The sequence below is a fragment of the Eretmochelys imbricata genome, chromosome 10, assembly GCF_965152235.1.
Source record: "Eretmochelys imbricata isolate rEreImb1 chromosome 10, rEreImb1.hap1, whole genome shotgun sequence".
Classification (NCBI taxonomy): domain Eukaryota; kingdom Metazoa; phylum Chordata; order Testudines; family Cheloniidae; genus Eretmochelys; species Eretmochelys imbricata.
The window spans coordinates 51,610,581-51,630,161 of NC_135581.1; the positions used below are offsets into that span (position 1 = coordinate 51,610,581).

Here is a 19,581-nt window from a genome sequence, read left to right on the forward strand (position 1 = left end):
TGGTACAGTCCAGGCTCCTATCTCATGAAGACCTGCAAATCCTTAAAGAGCCCAAATCACCAGTACTCTGCACTGGTACCAGCATACCTCCAAGAGCCTACTTGCCATCCATATTCATCTTTGGTGACTCGTCCACTGCTACCAACACAGTCTCCATGCAGCCTCTTTGAGGGTACTGAGCTTTACTTCTAGCTGGTAGTGATACAACATTCTTTGGCACTGCCTCACCATCCTCTCTTTCAGATATCTGTACCGATGCAAGTACAGGTTTCTTCCAGGGGCCTGGTGCTGATCTGATACCTGGGTACTGGCACTACTTACCCCTCCTCCCCCAAGCGGATGCAGGGGATGATACCTCATTTGACTCAGAAACAATCTGTACAAGGTTCCTCCCCCTTCCAGCCTTCTTCCTTTGAGGTTACCACTGAAAGGGAGGCTCTTAGGAGGAAGCACACCTGACTATGCTGGCAAGGTCAACCTTGGAGTCCTGCCTCTTTCCCTTATGCCGCACACCAGTGGGCTTAGTGGAACCTGTGGGCTCCTTATGGCAACCCTTTTTACAGGGTACCCTCTCAAAAGAGGACTTGTCAGGAGCTTTAACTGATGGCCTAAGGCCCTGCCCCACAGATACATCTCTCAGAGAAAGAACCAACAGAAGAGTAAGAAACTCCACCTTATCATAAGTCCTCCTCCTTACCATATGAGGCTGCCATGACTCTCCAGTTTTCTTACGCTGATGACTTTTAAGGCTTTCCAAGACCTTATAAAAAGGGTAGCAGACCTTGCCCATCAACGATGCTCTGCTTAACCTGGCATGCACAATGTAGCAAACCCCAGCTACTGTCCCATTCCCTTGTAAATGAGCTGACAAAAGGTCCTACATCCCATCCCATCAAGAGGCTCGGAGTATATTTTTCCTTCCACTCTCCTCTCCTCTCTCTCTCTGGTTGTTGCAGCTGTTAACAAACAGAAAAGGTAACACTGATCCCATTCAATACCATCCGATAAGGAGCTAAAGCAGTTCAACCTTCTGGGCCACAAGAGCTACTCCTCAGCCTCCTTGCAGTTCAGAGTAGCTAGTTATCAAGCCCTGATAGCAAAATATGACTTCACAGTCTATTCAGAACTCTCATCTTTTATTGAACATCTGCCCCAGGAGGAGAGAGAACAATTTCAGGTCCTCGTTATGGAAGGCCAGGCAGTTTCCAAGGGGTCTCTCCAGGCCTCACTTGATGCTGCTGACACAGCTTCATATTCCATGACTATGACAGTATTCATGCATTGAGCTTCCTGGCTGCAGTCTTCTGGCCTCCTCCAGGAAGCACAAAAAACTGTCAAGGATCTTCCCTTTGAGGGGCCTAAGTTGTTTAGTGATTCCGTGGATGGGTCCCTTCATTCTCTTACAGACTCCTGGGTAACACTACAGTCTTTCGACATCTGTACAGCTGCAACGAAAAGAAAATATAGCAAATCGCAGACATCTCACCAGTGTTGCACAGTCCACTATCAGACCAGCTGAACCCCTCCCCACTGCCCGAGGCAAAAGCCCAGACTTACGCCCTCTTCTTAGCAACCTCTCAGTCGGTGACATCCTCAAAATGCCTGTTTTGACCCATTGGTTGAGAGTCACAAACTGTCTACCCCAGATCATACACTGCACCTGGCCCCCCCTCACCCGTATGGGGATCATCTCTCCCATTTCCTTCCTTCCTGGGAGCTCATCAGCTCAGATCCTAGAAGTGATTTCTACAGATTATTCCATCCTGTTCAGCTCCTTACACTTCTGTCCCCATCCCTCTTCAGGGACCTCTCTCACAAAGACCACTTAAGACCCACTTCTTGGCTCCTTTGGAGAGTCCCACCCAGGTCCTTCCCTGGTCCTGGGTCTCTCTCTTCTAACGGGAGGTTGTCTCTATTATAGCACGTGCTGCTTGCAACTTGCAGTCACCTGTCATGTGCTCCCTGAGCTCAGTCCTTTTAGCCTTAAAGGGAAGAGCCTTGGAGCAGGGTCTGGGGAAGCTCATGTGCATCTTCCAAGACCAGCACCCAGGGGCAGATTCAGCTTCTACTAGGTGCTGAGTTCTCTGGGTGTGTAAATTAGCATGTTTCCATTCCACAAGGTGAGTGACAAAGGTGGAGGAGGGCAGTAGCACGTTAATTGACTTCTCTGACAATCCCAGAGTGAAATGATCAGTCTTTTCTATCACTAAAATCATACTTTAAAATTATTCTTTTTATATATTTATATATATCCCCTGAAAAGGGAAAAGAGAAAACATGTCCCTATAACTGCACAAAGCCCACAACCACATTCATAATACTTTGTAATGAATACGAGGGCAAGGCATTCCCAGTGACTGCCTCTGGAACTCACTCCCTTTGAATATATATCTGAGCATGAGTCTGGAAATTTTTATTGCATTATTTAAAACCCAACTCTTGGTGTAGGCTTTCCACTAACTGCAGCATTTGGAATCTTCTGGCACTAAATCTGCTGGTTCTTCTTGGAGGAGTGTCCCTGTGGGTGCTCAGCTTTAGGTGTCTTGGCGCCCTGTGCTTCTAATCAGAGATTTGTAGTAACAGTGCCCCAGTTGGTCGCATGCGCAGCAGCCATCTTACGCCTCTCTGAGGGGTTACCCCATGCACACAGCCAACCATCGCACAGTTCCTTCTCTACCACCCTTGGCTTTGGTTGGAACAACAGCAGTGCCCTCAACAGCTTTAGCTCTTTCTTATTATTTTAGTTTTTTCCAACTAGTACCTTTTCTTTATTAATTTCTCTCTAAAATGTCTTTCCCATTTACCAAAAAAAAAAGAGAAGAGAGGATTTTTTCCCCTTTTTCCCCTGCCTCTGGCAGGCAGTTGCCTACCAAGATAGGAATTAGAATAGGACTACCCCATTCAGTCTCCAGCATAGCCTCTCAGACATGCCTGGCTCTCCAGGTTTCAAATGCTGTCTCACCTGCAGACTTCCCATACTAGTCTCAGACGGCCACGCGCAGTGTGTTTGTAGCCTTGGAGAAACACACATAACTCAAAAGTGTCCTCACTGCAAAAAACTGACAGCTAGGACAAGGAAGGCTAGGGATCTCCAGTTGAAACTTCTCATGATGGAGAAATCCCTCAGTCCAGCCTCTGACCCTGAGTCCAGGACACGTCCTGGCCAGCACTTGCCTACAGCTGCCTCTGACGGGGATATTCTCAAAAACAGTTACTAAGGACCCTGCTCCTAAAAAAGCCACAAAAAAGCGGTTTCACTCTTCACCACAGCGAGACTTGCCTCATTAAAAGCCATTTCCGACTGCAGAATTTTCCCTGGTACCGACGGCACTGAGAGAGTCAGACCATGAGGCACCGGGACCAGCCGGTACCGAGACATCCTGAGGAGCTAAAGACCCTGTGCGGTCTAGCTCTTATGGAGGCACACAGAACAAAACTAAGCCTCCTCGCTCGGCACCGGGGAAGCCTACAAAAACCCAGGCACCAAGCCGTGCAATGGCGCCATATGTCACACCAATACAATGCAGCAAGCCTACGGTACCGACAGTACTGCCTCTGATTCCCAGCCAGAGTGTGTCTCCAGCTTCGGTATCAAGCCTTCTGGTGCCGCAACAATTCATCAGACAGGCGGGCCTCCTTGTTTGTTCTACTCTGGGGACTCTGCTTTTTGGCACTCACGGCACCCCAGCCAGAATGGGACTAAGCCTGACTGCTACCCCTGCTGGCTTAGTCCCTCCTCTTTCCAGCGATGAGGAGGAGGAAGTGGAGGCAGGAATGTACACCCCACGCCACTCCTCACCCAAACCTGGACCACCATGGTACCAAACATCCCTCGATGTGAGAGGCTGGAAAGGTCCACAATGAATGCCACCCCGCATGGCCACTCCCACCCAACTGGTCATACTGGGACCCATGTACATTATACAGGGCACAGGACATCAGGCCCCCCCACCTATCCAGGTGCAGATCACCAACACGATCACCTTCACCACCAGCTCCAGCATCTACAGAAATGCTGGAGGAGGAAGTGGAAGAACCTGAGGAGGCGCCTGAGGGTGATACCCTCCCATCTACTCACATTTCGTCCTTGTCACCAGACGAAACAATAATGCTATCATCTCCCACATCAGGTGATGACTTCAAATCATTTCAGGACTTGTTGAAACAAGTAGCTGACTCCCTTTACATATCACTGACAGAGCTACCTGAGACACAGCATAAACTGACTGATATACTCCAAGCCTCTCCAGCAGCCAGGGTTACACAGCCCATCAATGCAGCCATTATGGACCTGGCTAAAATTGTCTGGCAGACGCCAACCACAGCCCCGCCTTCCTGTTAAAGATCTGAGGAGCTGAGTTTCTGTTCACCCATCCTACTCTAAACTCATTAGTGGTAGAAGCTGTTAACCAAAGGGGGAAGCAACATCAGTCTAAAACCACCCTTTACAATAAAGACTGGAAAAGGCTAGACCTTTTCGGGAGGAAAGCCTACTCATCGGCTACCCTCCAATTCCGCCCAGCCAACTAGTTGGCCAATACACACACAACACGTTTTTGCAGATGTCAACCTTTGACCGTCTCCCAGCAGACAAAAAAGAGCAATGCAAGGCCAGTATTACAGAGGGTTTCCCCATTGCCAGAGCTGCCCTGCAGGCTTCTCTTGATTCGGCTGACACAGTAGCACAAGCCATCACCCCATCCATAGTCATGCGTAAGGCTTCCTGGTTCCATCTTTCTGGGTTTCCCAGAGAAGTTCAGGCCACTGTAGAGGACCTCAGTTTCAAAGGTCAAAAACTGTTTGCAGAGAGCATGGACGAGTCCTTACACACTTTGAAGGACTCCCGGGTGACTCTAAAGACACTCAGAATCTACGTTCCTGCAAACAAAAAGAAACGGGCAGATTCTATAACTAACTGTTCCAAACTGACCCATGCGTCCAGCCTCAAAGACACTACAACCAGCTCCGCAGAGGCAGATGAGGCATCAACAACCACAAGATCAGTCATCTACGTCTCAATCATCCACTTCGAGACAAATGTTTTGCAGTGTAGTTCAAGGACACGAGAACCCCACATTCTCCAATCCCAGAGTTACATCTAACCTCCAGCCCATTTGGAGACCCACCTGTCACCATTCTGCCCAGTTTGGCAAACCATCACCATGGACAAATGTGTTCTGGAAATTATTCAGAAGGGCTATTCCATTCCCTTTACTTCTATTCCATCTACCCACCCCCCCTTCCCAATCCCTCTTCAGGGACCCCTCTCACGAGCACCTGCTGGAACAGGAAATAACACATCTCCTCCAATTAGGTGCTGTGGAACCCATGCCAGCTCAACAGAGGGGCAGAGGGTTCTATTCCCATTACTTTCTCACCCGGAAGGAAACAGACTTCTCAACATGCGAAAGCTGAACAAGTTTGTAAGAACACAACGCTTCAAGATGGTGACTTTGACAGCTGTAATTCCAGCATTGGAGAAAGGAGATTGGCTCTCAGCCCTCAACCTACAAGATGCCTACTTTCATGTCATGATTCACTCAGAAACAGAGCACAAAGTACTCCGCTTTGGCCTCTCCACTGCCCCAAGAGTGTTTTCCAAGATTCAGAGTAACAGCCGCGTTAGTCTGTATTCGCAAAAAGAAAAGGAGTACTTGTGGCACCTTAGCGACTAACCAATTTATCTGAGCATAAGCTTTCGTGAGCTACAGCTCACTTCATCGGATGCATACTGTGGAAAGTGTAGAAGATCTTTTTATGCAGAAAGCGTGAAAAAATACCTTCCCCCACCCCACTCTCCTGCTGGTAATAGCTTATCTAAAGTGATCACTCTCCTTACAATGTGTATGATAATCTAGTTGGGCCATTTCCAGCACAAATCCAGGTTCCTTCCCCCCCCCCCCCCCCCCCAAAAAACCCACTCTCCTGTTGGTAATAGCCGTCACCTTCAACCCCCAACTAAAACCCCTCCAACGCATTATTAAGGATCTACAACCTATCCTGAAGGATGACCCAACACTCTCACAAATCTTGGGAGACAGGCCAGTCGTTGCCTACAGACAGCCCCCCAACCTGAAGCAAATACTCACCAGCAACCACATACCACACAACAGAACCACTAACCCAGGAACCTATCCTTGCAACAAAGCCCGTTGCCAAGTGTGCCCACATATCTATTCAGGGGACACCATCGCAGGACCTAATAACATCAGCGACACTATCAGAGGCTCGTTCACCTGCACGTCCACCAATGTGATATATGCCATCATGTGCCAGCAGTGCCCCTCTGCCATGTACATTGGTCAAACGGGACAGTCTCTACGTAAAAGAATAAATGGACACAAATCAGATGTCAAGAATTATAACATTCATAAACCAGTCGGAGAACACTTCAATCTCTCTGGTCACGCGATTACAGACATGAAAGTTGCGATATTACAACAAAAAAACTTCAAATCCAGACTCCAGCGAGAGACTGCTGAATTGGAATTCATTTGCAAATTGGATACAATTAACTTAGGCTTGACTAGAGACTGGGAGTGGCTAAGTCATTATGCAAGGTAACCTATTTCCCCTTGTTTTTTCTCCCCCCCCCCCCCCCCCCGATGTTCTTGTTAAACCCTGGATTTGTGCTGGAAATGGCCCACCTTGGTTATCATACACATTGTAAGGAGAGTGATCACTTTAGATAAGCTATTACCAGCAGGAGAGTGGGGTGCGGGGAGGTATTTTTTCATGCTTTGTGTGTATAAAAAGATCTTCTACACTTTCCACAGTATGCATCCCATGAAGTGAGCTGTAGCTCACGAAAGCTTATGCTCAAATAAATTGGTTAGTCTCTAAGATGCCACAAGTCCTCCTTTTGTTTTTTCCAAGATTCTCGCTGTTGCAGCAGCACATCTTCGCAGGCAGGATGTGATCATCTTTCCCTACCTAGACAACTACCTCCTTAAAAGCACCAACACACCAGACAGCAGTCAACACCATTTGAACAACTGTAGTCCGGTTTACAGACCTAGGGTTTCAGATGAATCTTCAAAAATCCACTCTGACACCGACCGAACAGTTGGAGTTTAGAGGGGCACACCTCAACTGCCGCACAGTAATAGCACGCCTAGCACAGCAACGCTTCCTAACCTTAACAAACCTAATTACAACTGTCAGACACAGCCCACAAATGTACGCCAGAATGTGCCTACAACTCCTTGGGCACATGGCTGCTACGACGTTTGTTGTGAAACATGCCAGGCTCCACATGAGATGCCCACGTGCCTGGCTCCGTACTGTATACATTCCACACAGACACTCCATCAGCAGACGTCTTACAATGCCCAGCAGGGTAAAGGTCTCGCTCCGATGGTGGACACAACATACAAATGTTTACTTGGGTGTCCCCTTCCAACAAAAACCCCCAACAATAACACTCACCACAGACACCTCTCTGGTCGGATGGGGAGCACACTTGGGAGACAGTACCATTCAAGGTCGCTGGTCTCCAGAGGAATCCAATCTCCACATAAATCTACTAGAGCTAAGAGTGGTCCAAAACACCTACCAACACTTTCTCCCTCTGATCCGCGACAGGACTGTACAGATTCCTAGGGACAACTTGGCGACTGTTTTATGTAAATCGCCAAGGAGGGGCCTGATCTTACCCCCTCTGTGCAGAAGCAGTTTGCCACACGCACTGGTGCATCTCCAACAACATAGACCTCATAGCATCTTACCTGCCCGTACCCCAGAATGTAATATCAGACGACCTAAGCAGGACAATCCCACGAGTGGGAAATGGATCCCAGAATAATAACTATATTCAGACAATGGGGATTCCCCACAATAGATCTTTACAATCTTTGCCTGTAATATTGCTCACCAGCCGGATTGGGCCACAATTCCCTGGGAGACACCTTTCTTATGAAATGGGAGGCCCCACTAATGTATGCCTTTCCCCACGATCCCTCTATTGCACCATGTCCTCCAAAAGATCAAGCAAGACAGGTCCAGGATCATCCTTATTGCACCAACATGGCCCAGACAAACATGGTTTCTATACCTGAAACAGATGGCGGTGAGACCACCTAGAACCCCTCCCCTTGTGCCTCATCTGTTGACACAGGACGCAGGTCACCTTTGTCACCCCAACATCTTGGTACTCCATCTCAAGGCCATCTGTGCTCACCCACTGACTAAATGCTTTCTCAAGGCATCGTGAACACTTACCCCACATTACAGGACCCAATCCCCATGTGGGACCTCAATCTCGTTCTCCATGCCCTCATGGGCAAGCTCTTTGAACCACTAGTGACCTGCTCGCTGTTACATCTCTCCATGAAGGTCACCTTCCTCTTAGCCATCATGTCAGCAAGAAGTGTGGGAGAGCTGGGTGTCCTAATGGCACATCCACCTTATATCGTATTCCTCAAAGACCAAGTAATCTTGCAACCACATCCCAAGTTCATACCCAAAGTTGCTTCCCCCTTCCACCTCAACCAGCCCATTTACTTATCTGTATTTTTCCACAAACTGCATGCTGACAGCAGGGAGGCCCCCCTCTACACACTGGACGACTGCAGAGCGCAAGCTTCCTATATAGAAAAAACAAAAACATTTAAAAAATCATCCAGACTGTTCCTATCCACAACAGAACGTTCTCAGGGTCAAAGGATCTCCAAGCAGAGTCTATCGAAATGGATATCTACATGTATCCAATTATGTTACCAAAATTATAATATGCACGCTCCCTCTGGACTTCGCACACACTCCACTAGGGCACTATCCACAACTGTAGCATTTCTCAATGATGTACCCATCATGGACATTTGTAAAGCAGCTAGCTGGGCATCAGCCCATACCTTTTACCACACACTATGCATTAGAACAACAATCAGCTACAGATGTGCAGTTTGGACTATCGGTCCTCTCCACTGCACATAAATCAACTCTGAAGCCCCGCCCCTCCACTGAGGGGCAGTCACCTAAAGTGGAGCACCTACAGCGACACTCCTCGAACACGAAGAGAAAGTTACTCACCTTGTGCAGTAACTGAGGTTCTTCAAGATGATTGTCCCTGTGGGTACTCCACCCACCCCGCCCGCCCACTTCAGAGTTTCACCTTGATCCTCTGGGGTAGAGAAGGAACAAGGGGACGGTTGGCTGCACACATGGGGTAACTGCTCGGAGCAGCGCAGCCAACTATGGGATTGCTACTACAAATCTCTGCATAGAAGCTCCAAGACACCTAAAGTGGAGCACCCACAGGGACAACCATCTCGAAGAACCTCAGTTACTGCACAAGGTGAGTAACCTTCCCTTTGAGTTTCCCATTTATGTTCTTGAAAGGATATAAAGGATAACTAGTTAGTTTGATGCTGCAAGTAGTCACATAACATATGCCACTTGCTTTTGAGAAATGTTATCCATACAACTTCTTTATACAAGAAATACAGAAATTGTACAAATGTAGCAATTTTAGATTTTTTTTATTTCAGTTGTACTATATCGATATAAGCTTCTAAAGATGAGGGTTGTTTTTAATAAAAATTAGGTTGCGGATTGCAATTCATATTTTTATGACACTAGAGCTAGGTTCTTAAATCCATTGAAATTATTTAAATGCACAAGCATGCTGTTACTTAAAATGCATCCCATTATTGCACAGTTGATAGCACTAGTTTAGATTTTGTGCCTAACCCTTGTTTATTTCTCCAATCTTAGAAGACTGGGATATGTTGGATGTTGATGAAGATGAAAAGCTGACAGGAGAAGAGGAATTTGAATTACTGGCTGGACCCCTGGGATTAAATGATCGCCGTATTGTACCTGAGGCAGTTCAGTTCCCTGACAGCGATCCCCTGGGAGCATCAGTTGCAATGGTCACAGCCACCAATAGTATGGAGGAGACTTTGATGCAGATAGGTAAATTTGAGCAAAGGAGATGCATTATGTTCTGCTTTACCCTGTGATTTAAACCCCATGTGCTGCAGAGAGGAGGAGTGAGACACTGGAGAATCTATTAATTTGTTTTCTCATTTAGACAGAATGCTTTCTCATAATCAGGAGGGAGGCAACAGCACTTGGCAAACAAGTGTAATTTAAAGTACAGACATTTTGTTTTCTTTGGTGTGTGCTTATAGGGGCAGTTATGATATCATGGGTCAGTCAGTCTGCCCAGCCTCCCAACATCAGGAAATGCGGCAGACCTTAATTTTTCTTATTTTTTAGAGAAGCTGTGGTGATGGAGGGACAAGATACTTTATATTGACAAAAAACTAAAACCTGTGATTTTCGGTTAACACTATGGCCCCAGTCCTGCAATGGGCTTCACTAGCATGGTCCCTGAACCCTTAGGGAAGTTACAGTAACTTAAATAGACTTCTCACAAGGGGCTGTGCTAGGAGATCAGATTGTAGTAGTTAGGTCTTTCTGTAGCCCAGTTTTGAAGGGGCTTTGTAATGCATTTTGGCTGTTGTCAAATTGTTCCCAATCTGCTGAAAATTAAAAAAGGCTAAATTGGGTGTAGAACTTTAGGAGTATACAAACAATACTTAGTTTTTATAAGGACTCACAAACTGAAATCTGCAAAATTTATATTAATTTGTATACAGTAGTTTTGTGTTTAATAGCACACTATAATTTTCCCTTTTTGTTTAACACTAATTCAAAATATGATTACGTTTAAGGCTGTCATGGCTCCATAGAAAAAAGTTCTTCTGGCAGGATAACCCTGGGGGAACAAGCTGCTGCTCTAGTAAATCCACATGACCGTGTTATGGCACTAAGAAGAGTGACAGCAGCAGCCCAAGTGCTTCTTGCAAGAACCATGGTTATGAGAGCACTCTCACTATTGTCTGTCAGGTTTGTGACATTCTTTATTTCCTCTGGGTTTAATTATCAACTTGTATTTGCTAGGGATTCAGTTTTATTATCTGGTGGGGCCTGTGTTACTCATTTTAAATAATTTGGTGCTGTTTTTATGAGGAGGGCTTTCTTTTGAGTCCCATCCTCTTCACTTTCCTTCCCTAAAAGACACTTCTTCCTTTATATATCATGGTTAATGCCTAGAGGACCCAACTGAGATTAGTGCCCAATTGTGCTGCACATTGTAGAAACACATAGTATAAGATGTTAGAATTTCTAAAGCTAAATCAGTAAAGGAAGGGTGGTCTTGTGGTTATGGCACTTGTTATGGAGTGAAGAGATCAGGTTTAAATAATTACCTCTGTACAGGGGTCTTGTATGCCCTCACACCACAGCATGGGGGTATTTAGGATGCAGATGCTGATGTGAAGAAATTACTTAGTTTCCACTATTGAGCATACTTATCTCTGTGGTTAACTGTAAGCATGATTAGTCTCTTCTTCTGAAGTGGAACTGCACACATTCTTAAAGTTTAGCACATAGGTATTTGCAAGATCAGAACTCTTCCTCGGTTCCCCATCTGTAAACTGGGGGTAATACTTCCTTTCTTCTACCCTTTTCTAGGGAAATAATTTCCCACTAATCAAACAAGCAGTATTCTATTTATTAATGACATTTAGTAATAGTTACATTGTATGCAAGATGAAATTTCCTATTATGTACCTAACATTAAAAAAACAACACCCTAAACTAAAGCATTTTTTTTTTTTTCATTTTTGACAGTGGGTCCAGCTGTAGTCTTGCGGCTGGTCTTGAGTCCTTGGGTTTAACAGATATCCGAACTTTGGTTCGATTAATGTGCCTGGCTGCAGCAGGGAGAGCAGGCCTCTCCACAAGTCCATCCACTATGTCCAGTTCTGCAGAGCGTTCTAGAGGAGTACATAGTAAAACAAGCAAGCCTATATCTTGCTTGGCGTACCTGAGTACAGCTGTAGGCTGTTTGGCATCAAATACTCCTAGTGCTGCAAAACTGCTGGTACAGTTGTGTACGCAGGTAGGATTGTTATTTCTATACAAACATTTGCTTAAAACACTAGTATTTTACACTTGAAATTTTTGTATATGAGTCGAAGTGGTAAATTTTGTGAGAAATGATTTACATAAAGAAGGCACTAATATACAAGGATATTGTATGCTCCACCATACCATGTGCAACTGGATGTGAAAATTATTTTGATTAGAAAGGACTGCTTGAAAAATGTAGCTGAAACTTGTTCATGTTTATCACCTTTCTTTTTTATAAAAGAATCAAGATGAAAGTAAAATGGAAGAGATTATTCCCTCTTTGGAGTTTTCCCTCATGCTTTAGCACAAGTTTATGTTTTATTGTTGGTAACTTCATGTATCTTTATTTGGGTGCTAGGAATGTATATCTGCCAAGGAAAACATGAATCTGTTGGGGTTATTTTTAAATTGCTGCTGCTTAAACAGGTCACCCTAAAAGGGAACAATCTTTGGCTACACAAATTACCTACATTTTATTGAGTCAACTATACCCAGCGCTGTACATTCAAGTTTGAAAAAAGTAAAAAAGTGGATATATGTAGCAAGGTGTCATGTATATCTATAACCTCGGTAGCACGCAAGCTCATTATTGATTTGCTTTTACTGACTGTGAAGTGTGTGTAAGTGAAGGACTTATAACTACCCTGAGATGGAGTAACTGATTTTATTACATATCTTGTTTTTGCTTCTCCCATCCACAACTTTCTAAACTTTCACAATTCTCCAATAGATTAAATTACCTAGCTGACAGTGATGACAATAACAACACATTAAATTCTTTGTCCCTGAACCTGCAAGCAACAAACAACCTGTTTCACACTGGCACAGGAGTCCATTCAGTCCAATCAGCTTGTGGGATACAGGTCTTGAATTCTGTTTTGTATGTAATATTTGCATAATTAGAGGATGTTGGTTAGCCAATGATAATCTCTACAAATAAACTGAAGTTCTTGAAAAATCTATACATTTTAGATTTTATTTTTGTTTGACTAAAAACATTTGGATACATTTAATTTTTTCACTTGATTGCCTTTCTCTTAGAACTTGATTTCTGCTGCGACTGGTGTAAATTTGACTACAGTTGATGATCCAATTCAAAGAAAATTTTTGCCAAGCTTTCTGCGAGGAATTGCAGAAGAAAACAAGCTTGTAACATCACCCAACTTTGTGGTAACTCAGGCACTTGTAGCATTGTTGGCAGACAAAGGGGCTAAATTGAGGCCGAACTATGATAAAGCAGAAATTGAAAAGAAAGGTATTTTTTGTATTTAAAAAAAAAGTTTGTCAATATAATTCACAAAAATCTGCACTTTCTCATTTATATTCCCAGACAGATTTGTTAAACTGGAGTTAAGCTTGAGAGCACATAAGAGAAATATGTTTTGTTTTTTTTTCAAAAACCCTGCAAGAGTTTTGTAATTGTCAATAAAAATCACCATTATAAACCCAGGAAATTCAGTCAGATTGGAACTTGAATTTACCTTAATTTTTAAAAAAAGATTAATTTAAAAAAAGAAAAGGAGTACTTGTGGCACCTTAGAGACTAACCAATTTATTTGAGCATAAGCTTTTGTGAGCTACAGTAGCTCACGAAAGCTTATGCTCAAATAAATTGGTTAGTCTCTAAGGTGCCACAAGTACTCCTTTTCTTTTTGCGAATACAGACTAACACGTCTGTTACTCTGAAACCTGAGATTGATTTAAAAAATCCAGTTTCTGATGGAGCACCCTTTAAATGGTATGTCCTGAATTTTAAAATTATTTTAAGACGTTTCTGCTCCCTGTTGATGTTTACAAGAGTAAAACTGTTTATATACAGGACACTGCGAAACTGCTTATACATAAATTGCTGTCAAATTCACAAAATAAATTAAAGATTAGATGTTTTTTCACTATTGATTTCAAAGAGTGTAATCTTAGGTGTTACTTAACTATAATAGATGCAAAATTTTCAGGCAGAAATGTGATTATCAAGTTGCTGGTTGTTCCTTGGAAAGAAACCCAAATATTTGAAAGTATGAAAATCCATAGTTTAGGCATTCAGTTCTGACTCTGCCTCTATAGTTAGGCAGTGAAGTGGGGGGGGAAGCCCTTTGGAGATTTTATTCATGTCAAAACTTCATGTCTGTAGGAACCACAGAAAGTAAAATGCTTCACTCTTAATCACAGTGATTTGCTCCAGCTCTAGCCTTTTTTATAGACATACTTAGTCCACAGTAAAAGATATACTTTACTAATTCCTGATGAGACAGATAGCATACTTAAAGCAATCATTACCCACTCTTCATTACTATTCCACATGCCACCAATCACAGAAGTGTCATTAGGCACAGAACTAAGGCTCTAACCCTCCTAAACATAGATGCATAAAATTATGGCACTTACATGAAAGAACAAAAGTTAATGTGGTGGTTAGCATCATACCTGAATAATCATCAGAGACATTTATTTACCAATTAGTTATAAAACCAATGGTGTATGGTTCATATTCTTATGGAGTCTCATTGACTGCCAGTGAGGCTCCACATGGGTGCAGACGTTTATGCTAATAGATCCCAATGCAGGACTGGGGCCTTAAAAAGCTTGGTGTTTTAGGATGAAATCCTGGCCCAATTATGTCAATTGGAGTTCCCCATTGACTCTAATGAGGACAGTATTTCGCCGTCAATCTAAAGGGCTTCTGAAGAGTTTTGTGGAAAAAAGATTAGAGGATGGCTGGTTTTCAGTCTGTATCAGAACAGTTTTTCCAAATTTAAGATGGCTCTGTGGTATTTTTAGTAAAGAAAAAAAACATCTTTTTGCAGAAATTTTGTTCTTTCTAGCAATTGTGTGTAATATTTTATTGGCTTGTTTAATACTATCAATATTCATTTGGGCATCATCTTATTGTTTTGTTTAAGCAGGTTTAATTGCCCATTTGTATGCCCATCCTCCCTGTGATCCTTCTGCTGTAGGCCCTCTGGAGCTGGCTAATGCATTAGCAGCTTGCTGCCTTTCCTCAAGGTTGTCTTCACAACATAGGCAGTGGGCTGCACAGCAGCTTGTGCGAACTCTTGCAGCACATGACCGAGACAACCAAATTAGTCCTCAGACCCTTGCTGATATGGGTGGAGATCTACGAAAATGCTCCTTCATAAAACTGGAGGCTCATCAGAACAGGGTAAGTATTGTTCCTCCCAAAATAGTTTTTTTAAATGTATAATTTATTCTTTTATTGACCTTTTTCTTTAGAACACAGAAAAAATGCAAGTAATTACATAACCATATAAGCAAAGCAACAGACTGCTGGTATTTTATAGAAAAAGTATTTTCCCACAAAAGATAAATAAAATTTTGTAGTGATAAATACTGATTGGGACAACATCTTATGCCATAAAACATTTAACCTGTTGCTGCTGTGCAGTTTACTTTTATCAAAGATTTTGGCCTTCTGCTACTAATTTTGTTGTTGTAGTTACAAATCTTTTAAAATTAAGATTTAACATTGCTTAATCCCTCTTTTTACAAAAGAAATGAATGGGAGGAGGATCACAGTAAATTATATCCTCAAAAATGACAAATTAAATGAGCTAGGGGTGGGGAATGAGGGTAACTACATTTCAAATTCCTTATTCTAGTGTCAGCTTCAATAATTAAGGCACTGATCTGGCAAAAATGGCTTTGCATGAGCAGCATCTTGACATCACTATCTGTCAACATAGAGGCAGTTGTAGAAATGAGACCTTTTGCATCTGTCGGATTCATTAAACTGATTTAAAAAAATAAACACACAAAGTCAACTGAATTATTACAAGTCTTTTCTTATACATTTGTTTTAAAAGTACACATGTATTAATTTGTTTTGCCATAATAGATAATCTGTCTCGTTTACTATTCTGTTTGACAGTGGCCTATGGAAGATGATTCATGTGCAGTACCCCTAATAATGCTCCTAACTATGCAATACTGTATGATGAAAGGAAATTTCTTCTTGGGCACTGTTGGATTCTGTTTAGTATAATTGATTTAAATAATACAGCTAATGCTTTGTCCAAATCAGGCAAACTTAATGAGTTGCATGAGATGAATATGTTTACCCTTAAATTTTAAACTCTGGTTTTACACTTGTTAATGTAATTTCTGCAGGTGATGACATGTGTTTGGTGCAATAAAAAGGGACTTTTGGCAACTAGTGGGAATGATGGGACTATAAGAGTGTGGAATGTAACAAAGAAGCAATATTCATTGCAGCAAACATGTGTATTCAACAAATTGTAAGTTGTTTATTTATGGAAGTCAGTTATTAATTGATCCACAATGGCAATCATGTGGGGATTCCCATGGGCACAGGAAACTGCCTGAGCATAGGATGCTCTTATTCTTCTTTGGGATTACTGTATTTAAAATAACAAAAATGATTAAAAGTAAATGATTTAAAACTAAAAAGAGAACCTAAAATTGAAGGTGGAGGTACTAATCCAGGTACTAAACCAGGTAGTAATCCAGTTTTATGAAGAACTGTCCACACAGATTCCAGTTCTAGTACACCTATGCCCCATAAACACAAGATCGGATTCTTTTTGGCCAACAGTGTCTGTTAGAGCTGTGTCTGCACCCTGGATTCTCTTGCCTCATCCCCAGCTCCCCACCCCAAAGGCATAAAAAGCGTAGCAGGCTCAGCTTTCCCTCGGTTTCTTCTTATTGTCCGCGGCATCAATTAAATTTTTTTTTCTTGACCTGAAAATGTTTATGTATTACTTTATAATAAATCTGACCAAAGAACAAAGATTAGCGAGCAAAATATAAGCTTAAAGAGGGACTGTCATACTGAGGGCAGCTTACAAATATATTGACTTAAATGTACTTTTGAATGAATTTAATTGTTTTCCTAACTGCTGTGTGACCTTGAGCAAGTCCCTGGACTTCTTAAATGCTTATTCTTCCTTATCTGTAAAGTTGGGGTGTATCAAATTATATTTGCCTGCTTCATAGGGATTTAAGAAGCCTAACGAAGGGCCTGATTCCCATTCATTCAGTGGGAGTCTTTCCTTTGATTTCAAAGTGCATTAGATATGGCCCAAAAATATGTTTATACTGTACTAAGTATTAAGGTAATTTTGGGGTTAATTGTGGGAATAGAATTCAGGACACATGGGCTTGCATTCCACTGCTTATTTCTCTAGGCCATTTGGCCTTGCGGGAAGTGGTACTCCCTTCTCCTTATGGCATTTACGTATTTTAGGTACCTGTATGTGCTGATCGGAAGTTTCTTGAAGTATGTATTTGTTTTGGGCTTTAGCAGACTTGCATTAGAGCTGTCTCCTGAGGAGTTTTTTACACACACACACGCTTTTGTGCAGTTCAGAAATTTCATCTCTCTCTAGCATGGACTTCTTAAGCTCTGTAAAAGATGGCTTGCAGAATTAAGAATTTTGTGGAGCTTATAATACACACACGAACTGTTTTTCAAAAACTAAATAATTCACCAAGCAACTCTCCAAAACTGGTAAATGAAACCAGTTCCAGACAAAGCCAATTAAAACAAACTGGATGTTTCTTGGCCAAGCTTTTTTGGCATTGTGATGAGCCAAAAAAAAATGAAGTGTCTACAATTGCCAATTCCAGCCAAGGAGTGATTAATAGAAGTTAGTGGGGAGGGTCAATGATGGTTTAAGCCATCATTTCACTGTCTTATCTTGGTGTCGTTGTGCTACTGAGCTGTTCCTTCAGCATAAATTAGAACAGCCTGAGGAGTACTGCAATTTACACTGGCTGCCAGTGGCCCCAACAAGCTGATATGATATCTGAGGTGTGGGGATACCATGATTGCACGCCCTGCACTTGTCACAGAGAATTGGAGGTCATAAGAGCTGCTATACAGCTCTGCACTCTAAAGAATCCTGTTAAGCTAAGATGATCATAGAATCATAGGACTAGAAGAGACCTTGAGAGTTAATCTAGTCCAGTCCCCTACACTCATGGCAGGACTAAGTATTATCTAGACCATCCCTGACAGGTGTTTGGAGATTTTTAAGAGCAGGTTAGACAATGATGGAGATTCCACAACCTCCCTGGGCAATTTATTCCATTGCTTAACTACCCTGACAGGAAGGTTTTCCTAATGTCCAACCTAAATTGCCATTGCTGCAATTTAAGCCCATTGCTTCTTGTCCTGTCCTCATAGGTTAAGGAGAACAGTTTTCCTTCCTTCTCCTTTTAAGAACCTTTTATGTACTTGAAAACTGTTACGTTTCCTCTGTCTTCTCTTCTCCATACTAAACAAACCCAATTTTTTCAATCTTCTCTCATAGGTCATGTTTTCTAGACCTTTAATCAGTGATCCTACTGTGGTTGGCTAAACTGGCTTTAAAATAGCTTTACTCTAGTTGAGCCGTGTGAAGCTGCCCCAGTGTGGGAGTAGAATTGGGGCCAGAAATCAAGAAGAGAGAGTACCTCTTCTGACTTTTTTGCTCTTAGACCTCTTAACTTCCCTGTTCAGTTTTCCTGAGACTTCCCAGAAAACTCTACTTTGGCATAAGATAAAGTTTGTGATGTTTCAGGCAGGCTGGTTTAGTTTGACAATGACAGAGATAGTCAGAATTAGGACTGTTATAGAAAGCTAGCTGCAACGTTTAACTACAGAGAGAGTCTCTCTAATAACTTTACCAGGGGATGATGTGGAATAAAAAATTGAGGGGAAAAAATGCTTGGTTCTATATCTGCAATAACAACAAGGGAAGTACAGAAAATGACTCAGATCTTTAATAGATTAAACTTTTTCTCATTTTCTCCAGTTGGAAATGCCTACTTTAAGTGCACTGTTTTATTCTATTGTAGAGAAGGTGATTCAGAAGAAAGTCTGGGGTCACCCAGTGACCTTAGCTTGTCTCTCATCTGCTGGAGCATCAGTGGCAAGTATCTGGCTGGAGCTTTGGAAAAAACGGTGAACATATGGCAAGTCAATGGTATGATGCACATGGGTTTTTTTGTTTTTTTTTTAATAGTTTAACCTGTGTCTATGACAGCTATTTAAAAACTCCTGAGAAATGGCACTTTTGTATTGGTAGGTGTTTTTGCAGATTTAATTGCCAGTTAATATGCCTACTGTCCTTCATTAGGTGCTCTGAACCCAGCTAGTTCACTAGCACCTTAGTGCCTTTTTTTCAACATTTGTTACAACATAGGCATTGGAAACTCAGTAGTTAACATGAATCCTTCTAGCCTATCATTGAACCAGAAAAGAGTCATTGAAATTTGTGCTGGGCTTTAGACTTGCTTACTACAATAACAATCATTGCCTATAAATACTATTCTTTTTATAGGGTATAAAATATATTTGACATTTAAACAAGCTATCTCTAAAAGTTCGTATAAATAGTTCTTTAGAAAGCAGTTCAAAAAGGTTCCAACATTTTCCTTCCATAGGTGCACCAGAATGCTCAAAATGGTACGTTCGAAACTAACTCTGAAAGGAGAAGAGCATTAATCCTTTAGACAGCTGTAGGATCTCTATCTAACTTCTTATGTTTGCAAAAATCACTAGTTACAGTTTTTGACAATCTTGGATGTTTCCATAGAGAACTGTTCCTATGTGCTTGACACACGCTTGGTTCAGTGTATTGTTTCATTTATATGGTTACTGGCGCTTCATCATTGTCTGAATGCTGCAGTCTTTCATAA

The 19,581-nt window shown here is 42.3% G+C and overlaps 1 protein-coding gene across 1 annotated transcript in view; it reads left to right on the top strand.

Annotated features, from left to right (window-relative positions):
• HERC1 (HECT and RLD domain containing E3 ubiquitin protein ligase family member 1) overlaps nt 1-19,581 on the top strand; it is a 214,249-nt gene that overhangs the window by 144,068 nt on the left and 50,600 nt on the right. Inside the window, exons 47-53 of the mRNA XM_077829256.1 lie at nt 9,715-9,915; nt 10,680-10,854; nt 11,641-11,911; nt 12,964-13,177; nt 14,877-15,082; nt 16,048-16,175; nt 18,739-18,866. Of these exons, the coding sequence (XP_077685382.1) occupies nt 9,715-9,915; nt 10,680-10,854; nt 11,641-11,911; nt 12,964-13,177; nt 14,877-15,082; nt 16,048-16,175; nt 18,739-18,866 (1,323 nt within the window). The remainder of the gene's footprint in view (nt 1-9,714; nt 9,916-10,679; nt 10,855-11,640; nt 11,912-12,963; nt 13,178-14,876; nt 15,083-16,047; nt 16,176-18,738; nt 18,867-19,581) is intronic.